Source organism: Garra rufa, chromosome 12, assembly GCF_049309525.1.
Source record: "Garra rufa chromosome 12, GarRuf1.0, whole genome shotgun sequence".
Classification (NCBI taxonomy): domain Eukaryota; kingdom Metazoa; phylum Chordata; class Actinopteri; order Cypriniformes; family Cyprinidae; genus Garra; species Garra rufa.
This window is the reverse complement of record NC_133372.1, coordinates 31,137,337-31,160,466: the sequence shown is the minus strand read 5'-3', so window position 1 is coordinate 31,160,466 and position 23,130 is coordinate 31,137,337. Positions and strand designations below refer to the sequence as shown.

The window sequence follows — 23,130 nt, the reverse complement described above, 5'->3', positions numbered from 1 at the left end:
CACGTTCATACTTTTCAGTTCGCCAAGATTTCTAAAAATCCTTTCTTTGTATTGGTCTTAAGTAATATTCTAATTTTCTGAGATACTGAATTGGGGTTTTCATTCGTTGCCAGTTATAATCATCAAAATTAAAAGAAATGAACACTTGAAATATATCAGTCTGTGTGGAATGAATGTATGCATTATACAAGTTTCACTTCTTGAATGGAATTAGTGAAATAAATCAACTTTTTGAAGATATTCTAATTATATGACCAGCACCTGTACACTGTATATGACCCCCACCCCAAACACACCAGATACAGATAATCAACTCATTAGTAGAGACTCCATGACCTGAAACTGGTGTTTCAGAGAAAATAGAGATGCAAAATGTGACGTTTTGGGGAGGCTCCAGGAATGCGGTTGGGAACCACTGCTGTAGGATATACTTGTGTAATTTTATCTCTTAACATTAAGGTGATCAATGTTTAGTAGCAGTGATAGGGGAGCGTGCCTCTTTCCCTGCATTTATAATAGGTTGAAAAATTTGGCCATCTGAAACAACCTGCTGCTAAATAAACACCAACATACTGTGAGTAGCTAATATGTAATGTCCTGTAACTAACGTGAACAATACAGTAATCAGAAAACAGGACCAAGGCGGAAGAATGAATGAATGGAAGATGGAAGATGATGGTATACACTTCATTCAAGTCCAATGCTTTTTTTATTGAATCCTCCTTTTTTCATATATGTGACTAAAATATATTTTAAAATATGCCAAATATAAACAGTGAAGCTCAGTGAAATCTATTTTTGAAATAGAAAATTTTGTTTCAGCCCTCATTTACCAAAATGAAATACCAATATTTCAAAATGTATTTCCGGTACAAGAAAATACATCTCCAATCTTACAGTAACCTACATTTAGGTGAATGCAAATATGGGTGGAATAGCCAAGAAATCAAAACTACATTAATAGTGACTTTAATAAATCATGCTGTGTTGTTATGAAAAGAGATCATAACAACTTTACCTGTTTAACCTGAAGTAATTAAACAGGCTGGAACATGAATACCTGTCTGTAGTTCATTTGTATGTGCAATAAATCAATGTAGTTAGAAATGCATTAAAATGTGGTTAGAAATACACTGTATTTTAATACATTAGAATATGTTAAATCAAGTCATATGACCATATAATATTAGAAGCATACTAGAACAGCATTTTGTACATAACTGTTTAAAACAGCCTCTAAGGCGTTTACTTTTAATCATCTAAATGCAGCTGTTACCAAAATCACCTATGTCAGCATATACAGAAGCCTCCACTGACCCAGCTTTTGTCAACTTCACCCCTGCATGAAAAGAGGGCACAGTTACCATGCCAACCCCATACAACTATTCACGAAACCTGTGTCATCGAGCCAAAAAACAGGGAAAACCACAGAGATACTGTATAATCCTAAACTGCACATGCAATTAAAGGATCAAATCAGCTTTGTATAATGCTTCAGTACATTTGCAAAGCAATTTTCATGCTATGTCCAACCTTGATAAATACTTCTCAATCAAACAACAACATTTGTTTAGAAGTCTTTTTTAACATTATAAATTGAATTATTATAACTTACTTTGTGTTTGACAAGCAGCTTTTCCTCAGGCCCAAAAACTGAGTAGGTGTTATAGAGAACGGGACTTACATAAACACATCTTCTTAGCATACCTGACAACCTGGTTTCATAAGATGAGTTGAAGCACTAATGCAAACAAACATGGATAATAGATTATTAAAGGACATATTTTAAACATATATAAACCAATATTAATATAGTAGCCAAACATACATTTGTGAGTAACATATAAACTAAAATAGAGAATGTACTACTCACATGTAACACTACAAATTTTGCACCTTGTCCTGCAGCCTCCTTCACAATTTTTGTGCTCTTCCCAAGTTGTCCGCCTTGATCTTTGACACATGTAACTGCAACACAGCCAGACGAAACTCTAGGGGGCAGAAGATCAATTGTTTGTTTATTAGCTGCTGCAGGATCAATGATTCACAACTCTTTCAACTTTCAACCAGCAGTTGTTACTGGATTTTGTTTTGGGACTCTCTGCACTTTTGTACTTTGTCAAAGAAGGTGCAGTCAAAACGACAAACATGTTTTAGTTTAATTGTAGTTTTGAGTGATTGAAGTTAAATGCACAGTCAAATCATGATCTATCTGAACCACATCTGCAGCCAAAACATTAAAGTATTTTCATGCTGTAAAACATTTTCATGTATTACTGTGATGGAAAAGCTTAACATTCAACAGTCACTACTCCAGACATCAGTGTCACAGGATCTAGTAATGGATTACAGTTTTCCATCTTAATGTTTGCAGTTAAAACTGGATTCAATTTGAATATACGCATTGACACCGATATTAAGATTTTCTCAGAGACGTGTGAAAAGCACAGTCACAGATTATATGATACATACAGAGGGTTCCAAAAAAAAATTCCTATTTAAAACTTGAATCTTCTGTAGTTATATTGTGTACTAATATCGGCGGAAAATGTAAAGCTGTGATTTTCTAGGCCGATAAGATTAGGAACTACACTTCCATTCCGGCGTAATAGTCAAGGAAGTTTGCTGCCGTAATATGGATGCAGCAGGCGGAGTAATATCACACAGCGCCTAAAATTAGTTCCCAGCTAGTTAGTATTTGTACATGTGCTGCGTGATATTACTGCGCCTGCTTCGGCCATGTTACGGCAGCAAACTTCCTTGACTATTACGCCGGAATGGAAGTGTAGTTCCTAATCTTATTGGCCTAGAAAATTGCAGCTTTACATTTTCCGCCAGTATTAGTACACAATATAACTACAGAAGAGTTTTAGTTTTAAATAGGACAAATATCGAAACTCGTTGGTCATTTTTGAATGCGATGCTATTGGTCGAATAGGATTCAATGATCTGTACTAAGCTATGCTAAAAGTGATATCGCCAGAACAGGAAAATGGCTGAATGGATTTCAAAACAGTAAAACTCAATTAACTCGGGGGGAGTTGGAGAATGAGCCTATTTCCAAAAAAAAGTGGAGTGTTCCTTTAAAGGAATAGTTCACACAAAAATGAAATTTTGTCAATAATTAGTCACCGTCATGTCATTCCAAACCCGGATTAAAATATCTTCATTTGTGTTCCGAAGATGAAAGAAGGTCTTACGAATTTGGAAAGACTTGAGGGTGAGTAATTAAAGACAGAATTTTCATTTTTGGGTGAACTATCCCTTTAAATCTAAATTAAACCACACATGTATTCACTCCATTAGTAAACCAAACTGTTTTGAACTTTTGGAACAATTTTTTTAATTCTCCAACCATATATAAATCTACTTTACTTGATCCTTTTTAGGCAAATGTAGAACATGGTTTCTCTCTGTTTCTCAATGTCAGTGATCACTGTGAAATAGCTTACGTGTAAAAATCATTCACATATTATAAATTATGTAAAACCAGTTTGGGAATATTTTAAATCCGCCATTTTAACTATTTGTGATCTACATGCTCCTTTCAGAAGACTGAGGATAAATGGCAGAAACAACCCTTGGATTAATAAATCAATTTCAGCCTTTATTAGACAAAGAAATCATGTATAACCAATAAGCATAGGCAAAGAAAACAAACAGTCAGTTAAAACGGACACATTATAAAACATTAAAAAATAAGTGCATAAAATTGATGACAAAATTCTAAATGTGATTATCATCTTAATTTGATAAATGAAAATATAAATTATAGTGTTAAATTATGGAAATTAAATCACTTACAGATTTAAAAAAAAAAAAAAAAAAACAGGTTTCCTGGCTTTTTAAAAGTGATTCAGAGTTTAATTAAGGTCAAAGCAAATATTTTGGAGACTTTTAATATTTTACTTAAGCTAGCCCTTTAATTAAATTTGGTCATTTAAAAACATGATTTTAAGGAAAATGAGTGTTACATGTTGGCCTTCTCAATTATTTACTTTCAGCACTATTCTACCATTTAAGTTCATAAAGCAGTTTTTAACCTAGATTGTAAAAAATATATGACAAACCTGACAAAATAGAACCCTACTTAAAAAATTGCACCTGCTGTTTTGAATTTTGAATTTGAATTGAACTTGTAGTGAAATACCAATCATAAACTATTAAAAAGGTGCACTACGAGGTTCTATTTTAGCTCCAGTTTTATTTTCTATATTAATAAAAGTCCTAAGCCAAAGAATAATTATTTATACACTTTCACTGTCTTTGAATCAAGAAACAGAACCTCTGCAAAATTCTTTTTATTCACTGCATATTTTACTGTTAAAATTATATTATTTGTTTTCTTGTAGTCATACTGTCTATTTCTACTATAGAAGGTATTAGAATAGAAAGAGTCATGTCTTACAAAGTTGGTTTCAAATGTACTCATAAAATGTACACATTTTCTTAAAAAAAATGCCTCCCATATGAAGCCAGGAAAAGGGACTGTACACAGCTCGTATTTGTCGCTATTAGATTACAGTAACATGTACATGAAAGCAAATTCATCATTACTGAAATAGTAGGATTGTGTATATTGTACTTGATTACGTTTTATAACAAATGCTAGTTCATATACTTATCATTGTATCTTGTATGACTGTAGGTTGGTCCTCCTTATATCAAATAAGAAAAATGTATATGTTGTTACTTGTTGCAAAAGCACTATTAGGCAAAATTCCTACTTACATCTCTAGTCTTTTATCACATCACTCCAACATTACATCTTTGCTAAATCAACTACTGTTATTCATTTGAACAATCCTTAGAACAACATTCCTTAAAATCAGTTGTACAAGCTGTACTGAAGGAATCGTGTTGCTGTTTTCATTAATCTTTTATCTATTTAATTGTTTTTTGTTGTTTAAATTGTGTATTGTGTTCTTAATGTAGCCATCTTGACCAGGACTGCCTGGAGGAAGAGATTCTATATCTCAATAGGACCTACCTGGTAAAAGAAAAGATAAATAAAATAAATAAATATTCCTCAGGAATAATTCTAATATGCCTCTAATATGCTATGATTTGGTGCTAAAAACATTTCTTAATATTAAAAAAATTTAAAACAGTACACTTCTTAATATTTGTGGAAGTTTTTGTTAGAATTAAATGAACAGCATTTATTTACAACAGAAATGTTTTGTAATTTTATAAATATCTTTACTGTCACTTTGAATAAAATAATCTTCCTTTCAGAATAAAATAATGCTTCCTTGCTGAAATAATAATGCCACTCAAAAAAATATTACATAAAATAAATACACATATCATGTAAGATTGTGCAAGAATGTGTTCTGCAATACTCACTGCAGCACGGAGGGCTTGGTCAAGGTCTGCAATAATTTTTTCCTCATCCTCCAGGCCCACCGACAGACGAATGAGCGTATCACTGAGGTCCAGCTCTTTCTTCTCGTTTTCAGGCACTGAAGCATGAGTCATGCTTGCACTGGAAAATGGAAATGAAAATGGATGAAATGTCCCCTCAAAGAAGTTTAATTGATCTGATTTTCCAAGATAAATCATGGTAACATTGGACAAGATACAATATATCTCTCCCGCCCCCTTGTGGCAATACAAAATATGATTTTTAGGGTTCACGCACGCTTATTACAACCAAGCATACTTGCATTAGCGTTTCACGAAAAACAGAAACCACACTTTTTCTATATGCTCTAAAATGAAATCAAAAATCTTCCTGGAGAACAGTCAGTGGATTTGGATGTACTTACGGGTGCTCTGCTAGACTCTCAACACCACCAAGACTAACAGCAAGTGCACACAACTGAAATACACAACACAATATACAATTCTTTAAAACCGTAAGATGTAAAACATTTTATAACAACTTGAAGCTTCAAAGCACCTTCAGATTGTTGAGGAAAGCTGAGGTGTGCTCCAGTTTTCCTTTGATGTAGAAAGCGATCATCCCAGGACAGCCTGTGCACTGTCTCTTAGTCAGCTCATACTGAGGGTGAGATGGAAGACCTGAAGGTAAAAAACATTTAATCAAGTCTTTAATCAGCTCAAGGTTGCCCAAAGGTGGTGTTATACCAATGAAGCACCTACACTACTATTCAAAAGTTTGATAATAGTTAAAAAGATAATAGTTTTAAATGTTATAGGTTTGGCTTCTGGACTCTTTCGTGCCCAGCTATTTTTACCTGTACAAAACAGCTCGTTTTGTGGCTTGATATTGCAAATTGGTGTGTCTAACCATATTATTTTAATGTATTATCTTAATTATGAGCACACTGGTTTGTAGTGCAAACAGTTTTACCATTCACTGCATGTTATTTTTTTTTGTTATTTCCCTATATTGGCTAATGAACCGGAAGTCTTGCCCATAGGCTTTTGCGTTGAAGAATACGGTGGATATGTTTAAATTTTTATTCAGCAAGCACACATTCACCTAATCAAAGTGACAGTAAAGTCTTTTACATTCCTAAAAATATATGGTGGCATGCAAAAGTTTGGGAACTCCTTGCAGAATCTGTGAAAATGTGAATAATTTTAACAAAAAAAGAGAGATCATACAAAATACATGTTATTTTTTTTATTTAATAATGTCCTGACTCCTGAGTAAATAAAAGAGGTTTACATATAGTCCACAAGACAAAAAAAAATAGCTGAAATTATTAAAATAACCCCCTTCAAACGTTTGGGAACCCTTAGTTTTTTGTCTTGTGGACTATATGTAAGCATCTTTTATGTAAAATATCTTACTTAGGACAGTACTAAATAAAAAATAACATGTATTTTGTATGATCTCTCTTATTTTGTTAAAATTATTCACATTTTCAGATTCTGCAAGGGGTTCCCAAACTTTTGCATGCCACTGTATATTTAAAATAAATGCTATTCCTTTGAACTTTAATTATCAGAGAATCCTGAAAAAAAATATTAAACAACAATAAACAATTTTCAACTGTGATGATAATATAAACTTTATCAGAATTATAAGAAATGTTTCTTGAGCGCCAAATCGTCATATTAGAATGGTTTCTAATGGATCATGTGACACTAAAGAAATGGCTAGTGAATATTCAGATTTGCCATCACAGGAATAAATTGTTAATATTATATTCAGTTGGGTTTTTTGAGACAAATATGAAAATCGCCCAACATACATTCCTATATAAAGTGACAATAATATCATAGACACCTGGGAAGATGACTTTGTCCACTCTGGGATCGGCCTCCAGAAACCGTGCCACGGCCAACGCATTCTTAAAGTGCTGCTTCATTCTCAGGTGGAGTGTCTTCAGACCCCGGTGGCACATATAACAGTCAAATGGAGAGGGCATATTGCCAAGAGCTGAAGAAAATGGAGAAGAGAGATGAAAATAAACCTTACTTCTGCTATGCAGTTGACTCATTTTAATGTCATTTTACAGTCAGGAATAAATATGTAATGTATTTTAAATGTAATTGAATTGCTATAAGAACCTAACAAAAAGCACAAGGTTTAATCCTCACATCAGGACTGTAACAGTCTGACAAGTTGGAGGTATGAAGGTAATGAAGTTCATAAAATTATAACTTGCTCAAATTACACACACAGTGATTAGACAAGGATTTTACATACTGTAACTGCATAGCAATGAGACTGTAATAACAAAAAGGAAACATAGCCAGCAGCAACATGTGCATATTATGGTTTATTTAGATTACAGTTTGTATATTTATAGAATAGTAGAGCCTTACCACTCTGCAAAAACTTAAGTCGTTCATAGAGGTCAACACGGTTGAGAGAAATCAGTCCCATCACAACATCGCTGTGACCTGGAATTACACCGGTAATTTTAGTTTTGATCAACAAACTTTCAGTTATATAAAAGGTTAAATAATTAGTTTTTACCATTCATGTATTTTGTTGCAGAGTACATGCAGATGTCCGCTCCAAGGGCAAGGGGGCGCTGATCCAGAAATGAGAAAAATGGTAACATTTTTAAATTATATCTAGTTTCCGTGTGAGGAAACTCTAACATTGTGTGCAACATTAAGACTTTGTGTTTACAGATTATATTTATATCAGTAGCACTGGGTTATGTGTCAAAATAATGTCACTGTTTGTACCTGGAAGTAGGCTGACATGAAAGTGTTGTCCACCACAACAGTTATGTCCTTGTTGTACTCATGGACAATATCTGCACAGGCCTGAATGTCCACAACTTTCAGTGTAGGGTTTGTGGGCGTTTCAATCCATACAATCTGTAGAGATGAGAAATATTTAATACGCCATTTAAATTAGAGTAGTACTTCCAAGAATGTAATTAATATACATTATAGTGTCTGTTTTTTTACTAATGCTTACTCTGCCAAGTGTACCTTTGTATTTGGTTTTAGAGCTGCTTTTAGCTTCTCTAGCTTTGTGAGATCAGCAAAAGAGACATCAAGGCTATATTCTGCAGCTATTTTTGTGAAATACTCATTAGTTCCTGGTGGAAACAAAACATAGACTCAGTAAGACTCTAGATATCAGCTTTCTTAAGCCCATTAGTCTAATCACTTCATGTTATTAGGAGCAGTAAGTCACCTGAATAAACATTATTAATGCTCACAATTCCATCTCCAGCCTTACAAAGATGTGCAACGGTCAAAGTTGCAGCTGTTCCAGAGGCAAGAGCAAGACCTGTTGGCAGACAGACAGAACTTTAGGTTTATGGCAATGTCATATAACACATAATATATGTGACCCTGGTCCACAAAACCAGTCATAAGTCACACAGGTACCGTTTCAAGAATGACAAATGCCAGTTTAAAAAATACGCGAGTAAATCGGCTAAATATGCCCGAGTCATTGCTATGATTGACAGTAATAACCCGACCAAACAAATGACAAGCTGATGTCAAAAAAAGAGCTTAAATGATTCAGACTAATTTCACATTAACAAAACTACAGCAGTAGCAAGTTTGTGTTGGTTAAATATAGGCTAGCTTTTACAGTTCAAGATAAAACTTAAAAGATGTAGTTATTAAATTTTATAAAATATTTCAAATTCATATTGATTCATATTGAGTGCATTATTTAATTATTATACCATCAATATTTAATGTATTTGTAGTGAACTATATATTAGTATTTAAATAATTCATCTTTATTGGCTGTTTGTGTGTGAGCTTAATGACTTTCTGCACTTGCTATACTATATATATATATATATATATATAATATAAGTACTACAATTTATTATACTAGTAATTTTATAATAAATCGAAAAGCAAGACGTCTTGAAAAATATATACGCTGCGTCCGAAATCGCATACTACCCTACTATATAGTACGCGAAAAGCAGTACGCGAGGCGAGTAGTATGTCCGAATTCATAGTATTCGAAATTCAGTAGGCGAGAAGGATGACCTACTGCTTCCGGCCGAATTCTGTAGTAGGCATACCATGGACACTTTCCTATCCCATGAGGCTCCGGGAGAGGAGGCGTCATATACGTAGATGCCTCATCGGACCGCTCCAAGCACGTAGATGCAGAACGGTCCACTTGACGTCATTCACCATATAGTAGGTTTGCCAACGGCTGTACAGGACTGTGGCATTTCGAATATTCAGTGATTTACTATGGTCAGTTACATAGATCTATGGGTGAATGACGTCAAGTGGACCGCAGTGAAATGGCGGACGGCTTACGTATAAACGGCCCATAGAAACAGTCACTAATGAGGCATCTACGTATATGTCTCTATGGAGACGCGGCTCTTTTCAAGTGTAAATTTTCGCGCTGTTGTGATGACGCAAGACAGGTGACAACATCAATATGGCGGATGTAGTATGTCCGAATTCCATTCATACTATCCACATTCATACTATATAGAACGTACTGTTTTAACGGTCGGGTAGTACGTTTGAATTTAAATGTAGTACCTACTTAAGTAGTATGCGATTGCGGACGCAGCGATAGGGATTTTAAAAGTCAGTTTCACAATAAATAATCCTCTGCTGCCATCTATTGGTTAAATGGGTAATTCCATAAATAGACGTTGTTTTCCGTGAAGTCATTTTTTTTCCGATGCCGTTTTTAGGAATGAAAAGTGAGTCCCTGAAGTACATTTTATTTCACAGCTGTAGAGTTAGAAAATAAAAAAGGCTTTAAAATATTGCAAGATTTTAAAAATGTGTTCATGACTATATGAAGGCAAGTTAGTGATTATCAAGAATACGATTAAGATGTCCTTGAAGAGAAGTATCGCTAGCTAGTTAACGTTAGCTTAAACACGTTATGATAGTGTTTAGCTGTCAGCATTTAAATGTACAACTATGCCGATACAGAGAGTACGGGATTGCCAGGCTCCGCATTTAAATTATATGTTGTTAAATAATATGAATCTGAATGTTCATGCCGTTAACATTGTTTATAATGTTGCAATTATAAATTTTCTCAGTTTCTGATAAGAACGAGGCAGTAGATGAGTCTCAATAGTGTCCACCTTATATATAGCACATAGAAAATGAGCTTCAGCGGAAGTTTACGAGCTGGCTTATCGTTATGCGGAAGTTCTAAAGAACGGTCCGTGCATAAGGTCAATTGCATTTCCCAACCGCTAGATGGCACAATCGAAACACTACTGCCTGAGACATGTCTACTGGGACTACTGGCATTGCGCGACTAGATCACTTTAGCCAAATTTCGCGATAAACATTTTCGCCATTTTATTTTACACAAGGCAGCTGTCGGAGAGCAACGGGCGAGCAACAGTCTGAGTGAAAACCTTCACATTTCTACTTCGATCTTGTAAGTATGCCTGTTATTTTTGATATGTTCATTGTTTAAATTAGTTAGTTGTTATAATGTGTAGAAACCGTGACATTTTAACATTAACATTGCAGAGTACAATTTTTCTCCAAAAAGTTAACGTTACCTGCACGTGTTATTGCAAATGTATCTAAATTCAATGAATGTGGTAAGCATGAAACTATGAAACTTATCATTACTATTGTTTATTATTATAAAGATACCAGTATATTGTTTTTAAATTAGAGTCATAAATAATAGTTTTTGATTTAAAGCAAATTGTTTAAGTACTTTACATAAAATTTAACAGCAGCATAGTGCAACATGAAAAGAAATGATAAAATAAAAAAATTCCTGTCCAATTAATAAAAGGTAGTGGCAAACATATAGTCTTTAAACTTGTTTTTAAATAATTACAATATGCAGCATACATTCAGTTTTCAGTGAATTTGTTTCAGATATAAAACTGAATGCTGAATCTGAATACAACAATTGCTGAATATTCAATTGTTGTACTTTGTTGAATATCTAGATTTGGATGTACAAGGAAATGTGTCTGTGGAGGGTACATCAGTGCTAGGAGATTTTTATCAAGCTCATATATGTAAGTTCAGTAATTTCACTAAAATGACAATTAATAGGTAATTTTCATTGCCATTTAAGAGAAATTACTGAACTTGCATATATGAGCTTGATAAAAATGAACATTCGAGAAGAAAATTTCAGATGTGTATATATATATATATGTATATATGTATGTATGTGTGTGTATATAGCTTATATATATATATATATATATATATATATGCCTTGTACAGAATTGTTCAATACGCGTATCGTTATACCCCGTATTGCATCACCATTATGCGAGCAAATATGTTCAATTATTGATATTAATTTATTTATAATATTGACATAAATTATTGTCTATATTGATATAAATTATATAGTCTCTATCTATATTCTGTTAACTCTATATTGGCCAGCTCTAGTGTGCATCCTTGCAAAAGTGATTGACTGTAATTAGTTAAATGACTGTCAACAATGCTTTTCTTGAGCAATAATTCTTTCCTTTTTCTCATTTGGCAGACGCAGTGATGACCAACTTTCCATCAGCTACGGAATGTGAAATAAAAAATGCAATTTCTAATCATTTCAAACAAGCACCAGGGAGGGCAGGGGGTGGGGGTTATGGATCTAAAGTAAACAGTTAATTCTTAAAAATTTTAATATCTTAATTTGTTTTACATATTTTTCCAATGTTTTATTTGTTCATTTTTATGTTTGAATGTTGTCTAAGTTGTTGTTGTCTATATAATTGTTCAAAATAAATCCCTTTATATTCAGTTAGTTTGGATGGATTTTCATTTATGAGAACCTGGTATATTTGAGTGAAAAGAATCCTTATGCCTCATTTTGTTGTCTATTACATATGTAGTGTAATTGATGTCTAGTCTATTCTTTGGCTATGGTTAGACGTCTATTAGATTTTCACTGACAGCCCAAAATCAGCCTTGTTTTAGCCTAGACCCATATTGCCTGTCTATTAGACGTATATATGTAGTCGTTTAATAGCGGTCTAATTGATGACTAGTCTATTCTTGGGCTATGGTTAGACGTCTATTAGACGTATAAATATAGTCATTCAGTAGCTGTCTGATTGTCTATTCTTGGGCTATGGTTATACGTCTATTAGACGTATATATGTAGTCATTCAATAGCTGTCTATTCTTGGGCTATGGTTAGACGTCTATTAGACGTATAAATATAGTCATTCAATAGCTGTCTGATTGTCTATTCTTGGGCTATGGTTAGACGTCTATTAGAAGTATATATGTAGTCATTCAATAGCTGTCTATTCTTGGGCTATGGTTAGACGTTTATTAGACGTATAAATATAGTCATTCAATAGCTGTCTGATTGTCTATTCTTGGGCTATAGTTAGACGTCTATTAGACGTATATATGTAGTCATTCAATAGCTGTCTATTCTTGGGCTATGGTTAGACGTCTATTAGACGTATAAATATAGTCATTCAATAGCTGTCTGATTGTCTATTCTTGGGCTATAGTTAGACGTCTATTAGACGTATATATGTAGTCATTCAATAGCTGTCTATTCTTGGGCTATGGTTATACGTCTATTAGACGTATATATGTAGTCATTCAATAGCTGTCTATTCTTGGGCTATGGTTAGACGTCTATTAGACGTATAAATATAGTCATTCAATAGCTGTCTGATTGTCTATTCTTGGGCTATGGTCAGAGGTCTATTAGACGTATATATGTAGTCATTCAATAGCTGTCTGATTGTCTATTCTTGGGCTATGGTTAGACGTCTATTAGACGTATATATGTAGTCATTCAATAGCTGTCTATTCTTGGGCTATGGTTAGACGTCTATTAGACGTATATATGTAGTCATTCAATAGCTGTCTATTCTTGGGCTATGGTTAGACGTCTATTAGACGTATATATGTAGTCATTCAATAGCTGTCTATTCTTGGGCTATGGTTAGACGTCTATTAGACGTATAAATATAGTCATTCAATAGCTGTCTGATTGTCTATTCTTGGGCTATGGTTAGACGTCTATTAGACGTATATATGTAGTCATTCAATAGCTGTCTATTCTTGGGCTATGGTTAGACGTCTATTAGACGTATAAATATAGTCATTCAATAGCTGTCTGATTGTCTATTCTTGGGCTATGGTTAGACGTCTATTAGACGTATATATGTAGTCATTCAATAGCTGTCTATTCTTGGGCTATGGTTAGACGTCTATTAGACGTATAAATATAGTCATTCAATAGCTGTCTGATTGTCTATTCTTGGGCTATGGTTAGACGTCTATTAGACGTATATATGTAGTCATTCAATAGCTGTCTGATTGTCTATTCTTGGGCTATGGTTAGACGTCTATTAGACGTATAAATATAGTCATTCAATAGCTGTCTGATTGTCTATTCTTGGGCTATGGTTAGACGTCTATTAGACGTATATATGTAGTCATTCAATAGCTGTCTATTCTTGGGCTATGGTTAGACGTCTATTAGACGTATAAATATAGTCATTCAATAGCTGTCTGATTGTCTATTCTTGGGCTATGGTTAGACGTCTATTAGACGTATAAATATAGTCATTCAATAGCTGTCTGATTGTCTATTCTTGGGCTATGGTTAGACGTCTATTAGACGTATATATGTAGTCATTCAATAGCTGTCTGATTGTCTATTCTTGGGCTATGGTTAGACGTCTACTAGACGTATAAATATAGTCATTCAATAGCTGTCTGATTGTCTATTCTTGGGCTATGGTTAGACGTCTATTAGACGTATATATGTAGTCATTCAATAGCTGTCTATTCTTGGGCTATGGTTAGACGTCTATTAGACGTATAAATATAGTCATTCAATAGCTGTCTATTCTTGGGCTATGGTTAGACGTCTATTAGACGTATATATGTAGTCATTCAATAGCTGTCTATTCTTGGGCTATGGTTAGACGTCTATTAGACGTATAAATATAGTCATTCAATAGCTGTCTATTCTTGGGCTATGGTTAAACGTCTATTAGACGTATAAATATACTCATTCAATAGCTGTCTGATTGTCTATTCTTGGGCTATGGTTAGACGTCTATTAGACGTATATATGTAGTCATTCAATAGCTGTCTATTCTTGGGCTATGGTTATACGTCTATTAGACGTATGTAGTCATTCAATAGCTGTCTATTCTTGGGCTATGGTTAGACGTCTATTAGACGTATAAATATAGTCATTCAATAGCTGTCTGATTGTCTATTCTTGGGCTATGGTTAGACGTCTATTAGACGTATATATGTAGTCATTCAATAGCTGTCTATTCTTGGGCTATGGTTATACGTCTATTAGACGTATATATGTAGTCATTCAATAGCTGTCTATTCTTGGGCTATGGTTAGACGTCTATTAGACGTATAAATATAGTCATTCAATAGCTGTCTGATTGTCTATTCTTGGGCTATGGTTATACGTCTATTAGACATATATATGTAGTCATTCAATAGCTGTCTATTCTTGGGCTATGGTTAGACGTCTATTAGACGTATATATGTAGTCATTCAATAGCTGTCTATTCTTGGGCTATGGTTAGACGTCTATTAGACGTATAAATATAGTCATTCAATAGCTGTCTGATTGTCTATTCTTGGGCTATGGTTAGACGTCTATTAGACGTATATATGTAGTCATTCAATAGCTGTCTATTCTTGGGCTATGGTTAGACGTCTATTAGACGTATATATGTAGTCATTCAATAGCTGTCTATTCTTGGGCTATGGTTAGACGTCTATTAGACGTATAAATATAGTCATTCAATAGCTGTCTATTCTTGGGCTATGGTTAGACGTCTATTAGACGTATATATGTAGTCATTCAATAGCTGTCTATTCTTGGGCTATGGTTAGACGTCTATTAGACGTAAATATGTAGTCATTCAATAGCTGTCTATTCTTGGGCTATGGTTAGACGTCTATTAGACGTATATATGTAGTCATTCAATAGCTGTCTATTCTTGGGCTATGGTTAGACGTCTATTAGACGTATATATGTAGTCATTCAATAGCTGTCTATTCTTGGGCTATGGTTAGACGTCTATTAGACGTATATATGTAGTCATTCAATAGCTGTCTATTCTTGGGCTATGGTTAGACGTCTATTAGACGTATAAATATAGTCATTCAATAGCTGTCTGATTGTCTATTCTTGGGCTATGGTTAGACGTCTATTAGACGTATATATGTAGTCATTCAATAGCTGTCTATTCTTGGGCTATGGTTAGACGTCTATTAGATGTATAAATATAGTCATTCAATAGCTGTCTATTCTTGGGCTATGGTTAGACGTCTATTAGACGTATAAATATAGTCATTCAATAGCTGTCTATTCTTGGGCTATGGTTAGACGTCTATTAGACGTATATATGTAGTCATTCAATAGCTGTCTATTCTTGGGCTATGGTTAGACGTCTATTAGACGTATAAATATAGTCATTCAATAGCTGTCTATTCTTGGGCTATGGTTAGACGTCTATTAGACGTATATATGTAGTCATTCAATAGCTGTCTATTCTTGGGCTATGGTTAGACGTCTATTAGTCGTATATATGTAGTCATTCAATAGCTGTCTATTCTTGGGCTATGGTTAGACGTCTATTAGACGTATATATGTAGTCATTCAATAGCTGTCTATTCTTGGGCTATGGTTAGACGTCTATTAGACGTATATATGTAGTCATTCAATAGCTGTCTATTCTTGGGCTATGGTTAGACGTCTATTAGACATATATATGTAGTCATTCAATAGCTGTCTATTCTTGGGCTATGGTTAGACGTCTATTAGACGTATAAATATAGTCATTCAATAGCTGTCTGATTGTCTATTCTTGGGCTATGGTTAGACGTCTATTAGACGTATATATGTAGTCATTCAATAGCTGTCTATTCTTGGGCTATGGTTAGACGTCTATTAGACGTATAAATATAGTCATTCAATAGCTGTCTGATTGTCTATTCTTGGGCTATGGTTAGACGTCTATTAGACGTATATATGTAGTCATTCAATTGGGCTATGGTTAGACGTCTATTAGACGTATATATGTAGTCATTCAATAGCTGTCTATTCTTGGGCTATGGTTAGACGTCTATTAGACGTATATATGTAGTCATTCAATAGCTGTCTATTCTTGGGCTATGGTTAGACGTCTATTAGATTTTCACTGACAGCCCAAAATTAGCCTCGATTTAGCCTAGACGTCTGGGCTGTGTTTAGACGGCTATTAGACGTCTAATAGACGCGAAATTGCTTGCTGGGTTCTGTCTCTACATGGTCGCACGTTTACAATGTCTCCTCCGCGAAAACACAGACGTGATCTCGGACTCCATTCATAAAAACGGAATTTACTATAGCGCGGAATGCCACGGAATTGGTTGATTTTTGGATTAATAAATCAAAAATTGGTCTGTCACTTAATTCAAACTCATTTTTGGCATTTGCATCTTACATGAACAGATAAACTCAGTCTCCAAAGTTGCTGTGAGTGTCACTTTTACCGTTTCATTTGAGAAAACTAGCATTATATCATTTTGTACACACAGAAACTTCACGGCAACCTGTCAAAATAAAAGTATGGTTTAACATGAAACGGAACAATATTAGTCTTGTATTACTTTTGTACAGTTTAATGTAGGTGTTTATATATTTCTATTTAAATAATTTACATAAAACAATTTATATGATAAAAAATAAATATTACAACAAGATTAACCACTTAATTGTAGAAAAAAATACTACAATTGTTATTTAAACGTTTTAAACTGAATATATTTTTTCTTCCATGTATTGATTTTAACAGTAAACCTCTGTTTGTTTGCCAAAAATTAAAAGGGTTTATTTTTCATTTGATTAAAAATAAATAAATGTTTATGCTTTCATTATCAGATTATCAGAAAAATTAAAACACATAAGAATTTCAAAAAAAAAAAAAAAGCAAAAGATTGTAGAGCCCTATTGTTCAAAATGTTGAAATAGAGAGTTTTTGACTTATTTTTCCACTTAAATGAATGTTTTCGTTATTACACAAAGTAAAACCTAGGGGAAACACTGCTACCTATATAAAAAAAAAAACTATATCGTGAAAGATATCCTTACCGTGAAATAAAATCTCTCATACCGTGAAATTAAATTTTGGTCATACTGCCCAGCCCTAGCCCTAATATTGCCATACATCAATGGAAAGCTTCAGATTTATTCAATGTGAAAAAACGGACCCTTATGACTGGTTCTGTGTTCCAAGGTCACATATAAGACTTTGTGTTGGTCATGAACTCACAGTATTTTGCACCATCCAAAGCAGCAACTGCTCTCTCAAGACAGCTTCTTGTGGGATTTCCACACCTGCTGTAGTAAAAACCCTGGTAGAGAAAATATTACAAAAATGAAAAAAACTAAATGAAATTCAAAATCCTACACACAAAAGTTTTTTTAATTGTATTTATAAAATGTAGAGTCTGTGAATGAGGAATTTAGAAACAATCACATTTAAGATGTAAAATCATAGTAAACCCTGACCTACAAAATCTCAAAAGCACAGTTACTACTGTTACTGTTAGTTTGTGCTAAAACTAACAAATTATAAGTTTGCAAGCAGCGGAATTTAGCATTTGGCCTCAACCTCAACCCGTGTGTGACCATGGACCAGGTGGAGCTCAAGTCCAGCCCCGCCCTCGTGCCCCCGGTCCGCGATTGTGCCCTCGCAACGCCCCTGCCCCTCCTAAAGTGTGTGCATGACACTGCTCAATATCATGCCCTTACAAAATATCTTAAATGACTTACATCAGGTTTTCCCAGAGATAGTTGTTTAAAGGTTGTAGACAATGAAATAGGAGGCACTACGGCCCTAGATTTCCACTGCTCCGGTTCTGAACCAGCATGGATCGCATTTGTACCGAATGATTTGAAGACGGGCTGGTAGCCATCTGAGCTGTCGTTCTGCATGTGTGAAGCCATGTGTGCGATGAGACAGCGAGTCCCTTAAGTCAGAGAAGAGTGAACAGCTCTCTCTTACAGTACAGTGTTAAACTGGTTGTAGCAGCAATAACTTTTCTACACCAATCACTTTATGTGGAGAGTAACGGAATGGAGTGGATTGGCGATGACGCAAGAGGCGTATTGGGTCCACAGTTCAGCGGTAAGTCAGTTTTGTTGTTTGTTTGTTTGTTTGTTTTGTTTTTCTTTTTAACTGAACTAAATTCATGTACAAACCTTAACGGCATACTTCCACAATCGAAAAAAGATGTAACGATATTAGTTTGGAATGAAGCCAGTTTTGAAATGCAAGCCAAAATTTCTGTTCAATTTCACTGGAGAAACAGAATTCTTCTCCTGATAAATCTTTCATGTAAGCTGTTGGATGGATAAATGTCAAGATTTTAAACGTCTATTCTTAGGAATTGAATAAGCTTAATGCTTTTGCACCTTGTTCACTAAATTCTTGAAGAACAATATACATTTTCAATATCACATAATTAGGGCTGACAGATCACAAAGAGACTTTATGACTAACGAAGGAACTGAGACACGATTTTAGTACACCATTTATCACAGAAAAGGCAGGGTAAAATGCTCTTGATATACACTCCATCTTGGACAGTAGAACACTGACAAATATTGTCGCCATAATTTCAATATTTTTTGCATTTATCAGCATTTCTATGGATATTTACTTTATTTCTTTGTTTTAATATTTACTTATGTTTTAATTGTTATGTTACTAAAGAGAGCTGGTTGATCATGAAAAACAAGAATGACGCACTTATTAATATTTAATAAAGTCATTTGCAACTGAATTTTTTTAACAGCTTTGTAAATTTATTTACATGCTATATTTTAATTTTACTTTAGCTTTTATTTTATTTTTTTATTTGTATTTGTACTTTTATTTGACTATATTTTTATTTGTGCTTTTATTTTACTTTATTTTTTATTTATTTTTACTTTATTTTTATTTATTTTTTATTTTTTCTATTCTATTCTACTCTTGGCAAGTGCATTTCCTTACACCTCACCAGGAAGTTAAATTCATTTGACTATACTCATGGTAACTACACTCAAAGGTAATTAGACAGGTCTTTGCATGTAGGAAGTTTGACATGTCATTTTGGTTTTAGGAAGTTGTGTCATTTGCAAACTGAGTTTCACAACAACTTTGTAAATTTTCAGAAATACAATAAAGCCCTTCTCTCCATCAATCAAATACCAATCTTCAGTTGTTTTGAACAGATGTTCCACCAAGAAAGATAGGAGATAGAGTTTCTTGAGCTCTGATAACGTGATTGTGTTATCTATTGGATCATATGATCATACATCAACTATTAACCAATGACCTTTACTGTATGTAATTGTACCACATCGAAACCTGTTAAAACAAATTGCAGCACCAGCTGAAATATTGTTCCCATGACTAAACAAACAATATTTGATCACCCCATTGATAACTCTAAAAATCAACATCTATCAGCACAATGATAGCGGCAAAGCCTGGTCTGATGTTAGTGGTCTGTGACCTCACAAAAACACATTGGACTCTTTTACAGTACATCTAATTTGGATTGCGATATCAATAGTTAATCTTTATCTTCACTATTTGATTCTGCCTTATCATGATTACAGATTACTTTCTTTTCCTCTAAAGTCTATACTTACTCAACTTTATTGAACTTTCTCTAATATTGTATTTTACAAATTCACATTTATTACAAAAACCTTCAGATATTGTTTTTTTATCTTTGTAAAACATTATTTATTTTCGTTATGCTTTAGTTTAGGGACCAGTTCTCGTTATTTTTTGTTAGCAAGCATGCATATTACAAACATTTTGTTTTTATTTATAGATTTATTTGACTTTATTTTTTATTTATTATTTTTATTTTTATTATAAAATACATTTTATTATTTAATTTTATTCTGTCTCCTTATCTGAGGCCTGCTTTAGACACAATAACATGAATATCTTTAAGCAATGACAGAGGGTTTTGATCCACTTCAAATGTTGACTACTATTTAACATACAAGTAGTATTTTGTAGTATTTTGATATTTGCTGGTATTTTATTCAATAGTGATATTTGAAATGATCGCCAATAGGTGGCGGCAAATCACTACATTCAACCGATTCGTTCCAAGAGGTCAGACGACTTATTTATATAGAGGGTTTTCACAACAAGTCATGAATCTGCCATTTTGGCGGCACTGAACTTAAACAATGCCACTGAAATTAGTGAAACTCTCAAAAATTCGCTGATTATTGCTGCAGAAACTAGTCAATTATCTGTAAGATACAAACTCGCAATTGCGAGTTATAAAGTCAGAATTGTGAGATAAAAATTATGAATAGAAGCGAGTTTATATCTTAAAATTCTGAGAAAAAAATACAGAAGTGTGAGTTTGTATCAGGCAATTCTGAGAAAAATAGTCAGAATAGCAATATGTAAACTCATAATTGCGAGGGAAAAAAAGGTCCTTTTTTTATTGGCAAAAACGGGCTTCCATATAAAGGTGCTGTACCTGGCAAATTTTATTTTGTTCTGTTTGCTTCTTAGTAGTGTGGTATAACTGCTTTTATATCTTACTATTACGTAAACACAGGGCCGCTGCTGGCCAAATGGGTGCCCTAAGCAGAAATTTACTTTTGTGCCCCCTCCCCCAAATATTACGGAAGTTATTTTTGATCAAAAAGGTAAATAAAGAGTGAAATAGCAAGAGCAAGAGTTTTATCAACAAAAAAGAGTTACGTCCAATGCCTATGATTTTATTAATACAGTTGTCTGATTGATTTAATAATCTCAGAATCATACACAAGGAAATTAAGCAGTTTTACTATGATAAAAAAACATGGTTATCTGCCTTTTTATCTATCTTTCTATCATATCCATGCTTGTAAATTGTGTTTTATAGAATATATAATATTTGTATTTGTCTGTATTTTTTTTTAAATATATTTTTATTCTGTGTTTTTACCCGTACATGCACTGTACATGTGGCAGTTTTGACAATAAAGCAGACTTTGACAATAAATCAGACAAGGGTTATGATGTCCACATATTTTTGTTGAGGAAATGATAGGAAAGATTATGTGGACATTTTAATTAAATGTTTGGTCAATATTAAACAAGGAATTCGATCATCATGTAAGTGTAACAACTGCATTTACCAGGCCTTTGGTGCCCTTTTCAGGCATTTCTATTAAAATTGTAATGTAAACTGTTAATTTTGTATTAATTATGTATTTTAACACTGTTGTTTAATGACACCATATGGTCATTATTAATCAATAATCATAATTGCTTCTGTGTTTTAATATAATGCATTTTAAGTCATTTTGTTTACTTAGATCTGCTTGTATTCATATTAAGAAGGAGGCGTTAGACGTGAAATTATTACCGACATTAAAACACTATTAACGTCGACAGAATAAAATAAAGTTTCACAGGATTATGAACGCACCTAAGTGATGCACGGGCTTCATTTTGGGCTTTTTTTTTTCTTTCGTTTCTCGGCGCCGGATTGTTGATATCTCTTTCCAGGACCAGGCATATTGTTCATCAATTATTATCATCATTTTTGGCCAAAAAGGCAGCCGTAAACAGAGGTAAAGGCGCGTCGCTGCGCGTAATCACGTGTGCTTACTAGCCTACTCTGCTGCATTCACAGAAAATGCAATATATACGTTTTTATTTTTGTTTATTTGTATATGTATATTATTAATATTAATTTATTATTATAATAGGCTATATAAAAACTAAAATAAATAATAATAAAAATAATAAAATAATAAAAATATTTTTTTGAGCAGCTGGGATGGTGCCCCCTGGGAGTTGGTGCCCTACGCAGACTGCGTACTCTGCGTATAGGGAGCGGCGGTACTGCGTAAACACTAATTAGTGTGACTGTGTGAACACCAACATCTTTACTGTTTGAACACATCAGATCACGCCTGAAAAATGAAGCTGCTAACTTAGACCAACAAGGTGGCGGCTCAAGGTACATTATGGGATCAGGTAAGGACTGAAATGGTCTTATCACACTTGAAGCTTTCATTTTTAACCCCGGGTTAATGTGTTTAACTGGAGCTAAAATAAATTGATTTGAATCTAAATAGATTGCTGAAGGAGTGAGAGCTAAAGATCCGATCAACCCTGGAGCGACTTAGGAGGAAGAGGCACCTGCTGCGCTCCCAGCACAAAGAGAATTTAGTGAGGTTTGGATAAATATTAACCTGTTAATCTATCATATGAGATTGTAAGAAACCCATTAACAGTCTTTGTTTATAAAGCTGTATGTGTTGTGTGTTTATATACTGTATGTAGACACCATTGGTTTCTTGTCCCAGCTCCCTCATCAGCTTATTGACGCTTTCTCTGCCACGCTGGAAGATGTAACACATTCTGTATGTATCCAAGACACAACACTAAAAAGCTTTCCATTTTTAACTATGTTTTAGAAAGTTTTAACACCCTCTCTTTCTGCAGGACCTCATAATTCATGTGAGAGACATCAGTCATCCAGAAACTGTGAATCAAAAGGTCAATGTACTGAATGTACTAAAGTCTCTACATATTCCAGAAAAACTGTTGAACTCCATAATAGAGGTGCACATTAAGATTGACCTCATTGAATGGTGAGGCATCTTTTTCCTGATTTGTGTATCAATATAATTTATTAAAGGGATAGTTCACCCAAAATGAGAAGTTCTGTGTTTAATTTTTGTTTTGCAGACCATCTATTCTGAACACAACCTGCAAGCCA

At 33.9% G+C, this 23,130-nt stretch overlaps 1 protein-coding gene and 1 long non-coding RNA gene across 3 annotated transcripts; one reads left to right on the top strand and one right to left on the bottom strand.

Annotated features, from left to right (window-relative positions):
- Positions 1 to 357: 357 nt before the first annotated feature.
- Positions 358 to 18,494, bottom strand: LOC141346605 (cystathionine gamma-lyase-like). Of its 2 annotated transcripts, XM_073851531.1 has the most exons (13): positions 18,161 to 18,494; positions 17,658 to 17,739; positions 8,579 to 8,674; positions 8,371 to 8,480; positions 8,119 to 8,253; positions 7,901 to 7,958; positions 7,747 to 7,824; positions 7,205 to 7,357; positions 5,906 to 6,027; positions 5,772 to 5,824; positions 5,350 to 5,488; positions 1,874 to 1,991; positions 358 to 1,741 (listed from the first exon to the last, which is right to left on the bottom strand). In XM_073851531.1, exons 1-13 carry the CDS (start codon positions 18,332 to 18,334, stop codon positions 1,722 to 1,724), a joined length of 1,338 nt encoding a protein of 445 aa, XP_073707632.1. In that variant the 5' UTR covers positions 18,335 to 18,494; the 3' UTR covers positions 358 to 1,721. The 2 variants fall into 2 exon arrangements, with proteins under 2 accessions (XP_073707632.1, XP_073707633.1); XM_073851532.1 differs by lacking the exons at positions 358 to 1,741; positions 1,874 to 1,991 and adding an exon at positions 4,185 to 4,990 and having other exon boundaries at positions 18,161 to 18,489.
- A 4,183-nt stretch (positions 18,495 to 22,677) lies between these two features.
- LOC141346521 (uncharacterized) lies at positions 22,678 to 23,125 on the top strand. The gene is made up of 3 exons (XR_012357224.1): positions 22,678 to 22,771; positions 22,854 to 23,002; positions 23,100 to 23,125. It is a non-coding gene; the product is annotated as an uncharacterized lncRNA (long non-coding RNA).
- Positions 23,126 to 23,130: the final 5 nt, after the last annotated feature.

Coding starts and splice junctions, on each gene's coding strand:
- LOC141346605 (XM_073851531.1), bottom strand. CDS start 18,334: ATGGCTTCACACATGCAGAACGACAGCTCAGATGGCTACCAGCCCGTC. Junction 7,358..7,746: donor ACTTAAGTTTTTGCAGAGTG/GTAAGGCTCTAC, acceptor CATTTTCTTCAG/CTCTTGGCAATATGCCCTCT. Junction 1,742..1,873: donor CAAAATTTGTAGTGTTACAT/GTGAGTAGTACA, acceptor TGTTTGCATTAG/TGCTTCAACTCATCTTATGA.